The sequence below is a fragment of the Nicotiana tomentosiformis genome, chromosome 9 (assembly GCF_000390325.3).
Source record: "Nicotiana tomentosiformis chromosome 9, ASM39032v3, whole genome shotgun sequence".
NCBI classification, from domain to species: Eukaryota; Viridiplantae; Streptophyta; class Magnoliopsida; order Solanales; family Solanaceae; genus Nicotiana; species Nicotiana tomentosiformis.
The window spans coordinates 46,657,499-46,664,201 of NC_090820.1; the positions used below are offsets into that span (position 1 = coordinate 46,657,499).

At 38.3% G+C, this 6,703-nt stretch overlaps 1 protein-coding gene across 1 annotated transcript; it reads left to right on the forward strand.

Moving 5' to 3' along the window:
* Nucleotides 1-4,137: 4,137 nt before the first annotated feature.
* Nucleotides 4,138-6,272, forward strand: LOC138898720 (uncharacterized). Its single transcript, XM_070184813.1, has 4 exons — nucleotides 4,138-4,708; nucleotides 4,829-5,137; nucleotides 5,455-5,554; nucleotides 5,657-6,272. Exons 1-4 carry the CDS (start codon nucleotides 4,138-4,140, stop codon nucleotides 6,270-6,272), a joined length of 1,596 nt encoding a protein of 531 aa, XP_070040914.1.
* The last annotated feature ends 431 nt before the right edge of the window (nucleotides 6,273-6,703 follow it).

A 6,703-nucleotide genomic window follows, 5' to 3' on the forward strand; every position in this document is an offset into this window, starting at 1 on the left:
GCAACCGGCTGCTCTCCGTAAACTATTTTGATCCCTCCCGGTGTGGGGAATTTCAACGCCTGATATAGTGTCGAGGGTACTGCCCTCATGTTGTGAATCCAAGGCCTCCTGAATAGAGCATTGTATCTCAAATCTCCTTTGATCACGTAGAACTTTATTTTCTAAATGGTTCCGGTAGTTTTTACCGGTAAGGTTATCTCCCCTTTAGTGGTCTTGCATGCCATGTTAAACCCTTTTAAAACTCGGACTGTAGGTACAATTTGGTCTTGTAGACCCAGCTGTTCCACGACCCTTGATCTGATGATATTGGTCGAGCTACCTGGATCAATTAACACACGCTTAACTCGAGATTTATTTATGAGTACAGATATTACCAGTGCATCATTGTGTGGTTGCATGATGCCTTCAGCATCCTCATCGTTGAAAGATACGTTTCCCTCTGGTACATAATCTCGAGTCTATTTTTCTTTTGTAATGGACATTTTAGTGCGCTTAAACATCGGCCCCTAGGGGACGTCAACCCTACCAATGATCATGTTGATGACGTGTTGAGGCTCCTCTTACTCGATCTTCTTGTTGGAGTCTCTGTTCTTGAAGTGATTTTTGGCTCGATCACTCAAATATTCTCGGAGGTGTCCGTTATTGAATAGCGGGGCTACTTCTTCTCTTAGTTGTCGGCAATCTTCTGTTATGTGGTCGTGAGTGCCATGATATTTACACATTATGTTGGGGTCCCTTTGGGTAAGATCATATTGTAACGGTCGAGGCCACTTAGTATCTTTGATGTGTCCGATGTCTAATACGATGCCTGAAGTATCGACGTTGAAGTTGAACTCCGATAACCTTGGTGCTTCCTTAGACACGATGGGTCTATCAAAACCGTTTTTGCTTATGAGAACCCGGTTATTATGACCTCGGTCGCTTCTTCTTTCACTTCTCACAGTATTGCGTCTGGACTTATTACCCTTTTGATCTCCATTGTATGGTTGATAACAGTCTCTGTTCGATCTCGGTTCATGATCGATAGCCCTTTTGAATCTGTCACTAGTCATGATGGGATAAACGGACCCGAAATCGGCCCCGGGCTGATCATCTTCGACCCTGATTTTAAATTGTTACCGGTTATGGACATCGACCCAAGTTACCCCCGGGTATTCTATCAAATTTTTCTTCAACTGATGTAAAGACAATGAGCTTCGGGGATTGAGTCCTTGGGTGAAGGCCTGAACAGCCCAATCATCTGTGACTGGAGGCAGATCCATCTGTTCCATTTGAAACCTCGATACGAATTCCCTAAGCATCTCGTTATCTCTTTGCTTTACCTTGAAAAGGTCTGATTTACAGGTCTCGACCTTGATGGCCCCGACGTGTGCTTTTATAAAGGTATCTACAAGCATAGCAAACGAGTCAATATAATTAAGGGGTAAGTTGTGATACCATATCATAGCTCCTTTCGACAAGGTCTCTCCAAACGTTTTCAGCAGAACGGATTTTATTTCATCATCTTCCAAGTCATTTCCCTTGATGGCGCACGTATAAAAGGTCACATGTTCGTTGGGATCGGTTGTCCCATTATACTTCAGAATTTCGGGCATACCGAACTTCTTTGGGATCGGCTTTAGAGCTACGCTCAAAGGGAAATGCTTTTGGATAAATTTTTTGGAATCCAGGCCCTTCAATATCGATGGTGGTCCCGGGATTTGGTCGACTCTGGAGTTATAGGTCTCCACTTTTGTGTCGTTGGCTTCAATTTTCTTTTCTCCCAATTTCGCCCGTTTCTCCTGTTTTTGAGGTTGGTCCCGAGTTTTGCTTCACCTGGCCTTTCTATGGTCGGTTCATTTCTGTGGGTGCTTTCCCGAGACGATTCGGGCTCAACTTTGTTGGGGGCTCGTCTTTGGTTCTGTAACTGGGCTATCGCTGTATGTTGAGCCTGTAATATCTCACGTGGAAGTTGATCCCATCACTTTCGCCGTCGTGTGTAGTCCGGGCTATCGATCAGGATCCCACGCGAATGCTGTTTTCGGGGTCAGTAGGCAAGTTTGCTTCAATAGCCACATGTGAGTTAGCATCGATGGGATCAGCGACTCGGACTCCGTGGAGGTCAGCAGGGGGTACCTCGTTGCTGGGTACCACGTTGTTGTTTTCGCCATGGTGGCCGGACTAAGCATCCACGCTCAAATGGATAGATTGGGAGTTCGACATTTTTAATTTGACATGAAATTAAAAGCTCAAATAACAAGTGTAAAATAGACTGTGTTATGGAAATTTGTATCAAATTGCCACTATTATCCTTAGCCACATGGTGAATGCCAAACTGTTTACCCTAAAAAATGGATAACAATTAAATTTGTAAGTGATTTTAAGGATATGTGAGTTAATTCAATACAAATGATAAACTGCGTTAGATTAAACAGATAACGGACACAATAAATTGTCAAATCAATCAAGAGGAGTGATCCCGGACTTAGTAACATCTTAATGAAATGCCTGCCTTCGATCCCGGGCTCAGCGTTATTGATCAATTGATGAACAAAAGTAAGAACTTTGAATAACAGAGAAAATAAGAATATATTGCATTGATATACGTGTTACCGTGTCCCTAATGAATAATGAGACCCCGCTTTATATAGTAGGAGAGTCTTACCCTAAGTGTAATTCCACAAAAGGTAAAAATCTTCTGTTTAACTAATCACCGGTTTTCTGCTGATATGTGCCGAGATTCACGCCGTGACATCCGGTTGGTCAGTGATATCACGGCCTTTTGTTGGTCATACTTGATTATCTGGTAATGCCCTCCGAGATATTTAGGATTCGGATCGATCCTGGGGGTCGTGGCCTCGATATTTCCAAGGGCAGACGTTTTGCACAGACCCCAGCTCGGGGGCTCCTTGCCTCGATTCCGGTCCCTTACAATCACGTCTCTTCCTCCGTTTACTTCAGCTAAAACCGAAGCATCTCATGGGCTCGGTTTCACTCGTACACAAAAATCAAATTGAAACTATGAAGTCATACTTTATTTATCAAATTTTGGAGAAAAGTTTTGTTGGCATTCTTGGAAAAAAAATAAGTTTGTTTACTAATTTGTCATTTTAGTGAAAGAGGAGTGCAAATTGATTTTAAAGAAAAGGGTACGCTGCACCTTTTAATTAAACTTTTAATTTTGAAAATCATGCACTTTTGTGATTAACTATGTTAAAAACTGAATCATTTTTTAAATCTTTTATCCAATAAATTATTGATAGGAAGATTGTTTATCTTCTCAAGTATTTTGATGGAAAATTGCTTATGAAATTAACCATTTCATGTTTGCTAATTTTATTTTGTGATAGAAAGTACTAATTACTCTACGGAATTAGATATTTGAGAAATAACAAATACCTTCCCCACGAATAGAAATGAACAGTATGTCGATGTTTTCTTAAATAAAGAGAAATAATTGATTGAAGAACAATCCAGTATATATTTGAAAGAGAAAACTGAAATACTATATGCTTGAATGATCACGTTAATGTTAAACAATATTATTAGTGATATACAAAGATTCTTTTCGTTGAAAACTAATGGGACTTGAGTTCTAACAAGAAAGAATAGAAAATATGCTATGAACATCTTCTTCACCACAACAAATTAATGCTCCATTTCACTTAGAAGATAAATTCATTGAGGAACCCAGCTAGATTCTAAGAACCTGTTAAAATAACCTTAAATTTGATAGCTGCATGAGTGCCGCTAGTGCTGCAGGACCCGGTGGTTACACCGAAACTTTTTTCCATAAGTGTTGGGATATTATTAAGGAAGACATCAAGAACTTTGTCCAGGGTTTTTTCAACGAGAAGAATCTCAAAAAATTATTTTCGCATACTTGCCTTGTTCTCATTCCCAAAGTTGATTCCCCCTCTAATTTCTCTAAATTTAGACCTACAATTAGAGTGGTTTTGTCAAAGCAACTTCTCCTTCAAAATTATTTCTAAAATTCTGTTCAAAAAGCTTAATTTGCTTTTTGGAAAGCTTATCTCTGAAAATTAGAGTGGTTTTGTCAAAGGAAGGTTAATTACTGAAAATATCCTTCTTGCTCAAGAAATTGTTCAAGGCATCAATCATAAGAACAGAGGGGGGAACATGATCTTCAAATTGGACATGGCTAAGGCTTACGACAGAATGTCATGGAACTTTCTCATTATTGTTATGAGAAAATTTGGTTGCTCCGAAGGGTGGCTAGATATCATTTGGCGACTCATATCAGATGTTTGGTATTCTATTATTATTAATGGAACAAGAAAAGGGTTCTTTACTTCTACTCAAGGGGTCAAATTAGGGGATCCTTTATCACCTTCTCTATTTATAATTGGATCTGAGGTCTTAACTAGACTTCTTAATAAATTGAATCATAATGAGAATTTTACTCCCTTCACCAGGGACATGAATGGCCCCATTATAAATCACTTAGCTTATGTTGATGATATTTTGATATTCAGTGGAGGCAATAACAAGTCCATCAAACTCATCCAAAAGCAGGTGAGGAGATATGAAAAAGCTTCTGGACAGAAGGTTAACAAAGATAAGAGCTTCTTTATTACTGCCCCTAATACATCTCCTGGTAGAATTAATAGAATGGGACAAGCTTCTAGTTATATGGACAAGAACTTTCCCTTCAATTATCTAGGATGTCTAATTTTCACCGGCAGGAAAAAGATCAGCCATTTTGATGGTATGTTGGCTAAAGTTGTGAAGAAGCTAAACGGATAGCAAAGAAAAGTTCTTTCTTATGGTGGTAAAATGATTTTAATTAAAAATGTTCTATAATCTATGCCCACTTACATTCTTTCAGCTATGAACCCTTCTAAAGAAATATTTTATCTGATGGAAAAATATTTTGCTAACTTCCTTTGGGGTTCCTCTGAAGGAAAAAATAAGTATAAGGGGGTATCCTGGAGTAAGCTTTGTTTACCTAAGGATGAAGGTGGTGTAGGTATAAGGATCATGGAAGATATATCTGACACTCTAAGCAGCAAGAGATGGTGGAATCAAGTAAAGCTTAATAGTGTAGTTTCCAATCAAACAACTCAATTCATTACTGATATATCTATTGGAAATAAAAGCAAACCTGATTTTCCTATCTGGAATGCTTCGAATGATGGTCTTTTCTCTAACAAATATGCTTGGCATTCTGCTACAAATCATAGAAAAAAATCCTTTCTTTTCTAATATTTTGGCATAATAGAGTTCCTTTTAAAATTTCCTTTTTAAATTGGGGATTCATTAATAAAAGACTTCCTTTTAACGATATGATAAACAGGTTTGGCACTAACATTATGCTTAGCTGTTTTTGTTGTAGATTTGCACATAATGAGACTGTGCAGCATGTATTTATCGAAGGTGAGGCAGCATAATATATATGGGCTGTCATGGGCAATCCTCTTGGAATCCAACATTGTATCTAACCAATAATTGCAGTCTTTAAGAAATGGTGGGATAAGAAGTCTTCCAATGTGGTCCATAAAACGATGCTGCAAATCACTCCTCTTATGATTTGCTGGGAATTATGGAAACAAAGGTGTGCTTGTAGATATGGAGATCAAAAATAAATTCGATACAATAGGATGGTGTACCAATGCATCTGGAATATCAAGGCTATAATTTCAAAATCCTTTCCCAGCTTGGAATCTCTCAACCAGTGGCCTATCATTTGTGATACTGTTGAAAGGTTAAAACCTTTACAAAGTTGGAGGCAAGTTGTTTGGAATAAACTACAAGAAGGATGCGTTCAAGTTAACACCGATGGTAGTTTCTTAAAGGATAACGACATCGCTGGAATTTGTGGCATAGTCAGGGATAATAATGGGGATTTTATCATGGCATTTTCTATCTCTATCAAATTCAAGAGCAATAATATGGCAGAAGCTATGGCAACGGAGTTTGGAGTGAAATGGTGTAACCAACAAGGCTATACTAATTTTACTTTGGAACTTGACTCCATGGTGATAGCCAACATGCTGCAAGATAGGCATTACACCAATCTGAAGCTCAAACAAGTCATAGACAATATTCTGGGCATCAAAGAGAAAACTGGAATGCATGTTACTCATTGCTACAGGGAGGACAATCAGGTAGCAGACTGTTTAGCCAAGTTGGCGTCTCTGACGGGGCACGAATTGATTATCAACTCTTATCATCAACTGCCCAGAAATGCGAAAGAAGCATTTCAGCTTGACAAAATTCAAATGCCTAGCATTAGGACAAAGTATGACAAAGCAAACTTCCATTTTAGTTAATGTATATAATCCTTTCCCAGAAGGAAACTGTAATTTTGTAATTCCTTCTGGTTTTTGTGAGGCGATGGTATCACCATTCTGTGTTGTAACTTGAGGTAAGGTTTAGCCCTCCTCTAATCGTTTTTGCTAATACAACACACCCAGAAATATAGCTAGGTAACTTTATATAAAAAAATAAAAAACAATTCGACGATATTGAGAAAGAAAGGCTTAAGAGCTTCGAATTTGAAAGTATCCCTTGAGAAGACTTGTTAACCTGCAAGAAGATTTAAAGTTCAAATCTATCGCCTCAAAAGTTTAGATTAATTAAAGATGAGAATGATTTTAGGGAATTACACAACGAAGATAGTTAAGTTGAAATAACTAACACGGCAAAGATATGATTTGATAAGCCCTCTAAAATATAGTGAGATGAAACTCCTAAATTTCAT

Excerpts from the sequence above, each read along its gene's own strand:
- LOC138898720 (XM_070184813.1), top strand. The coding sequence starts at position 4,138 with ATGGCTAAGGCTTACGACAGAATGTCATGGAACTTTCTCATTATTGTT. Across the intron at positions 4,709-4,828 it reads AAAGATCAGCCATTTTGATG|CTATGAACCCTTCTAAAGAA; the intron begins GTATGTTGGCTA and ends ACATTCTTTCAG. Across the intron at positions 5,555-5,656 it reads TGGGAATTATGGAAACAAAG|CTTGGAATCTCTCAACCAGT; the intron begins GTGTGCTTGTAG and ends ATCCTTTCCCAG.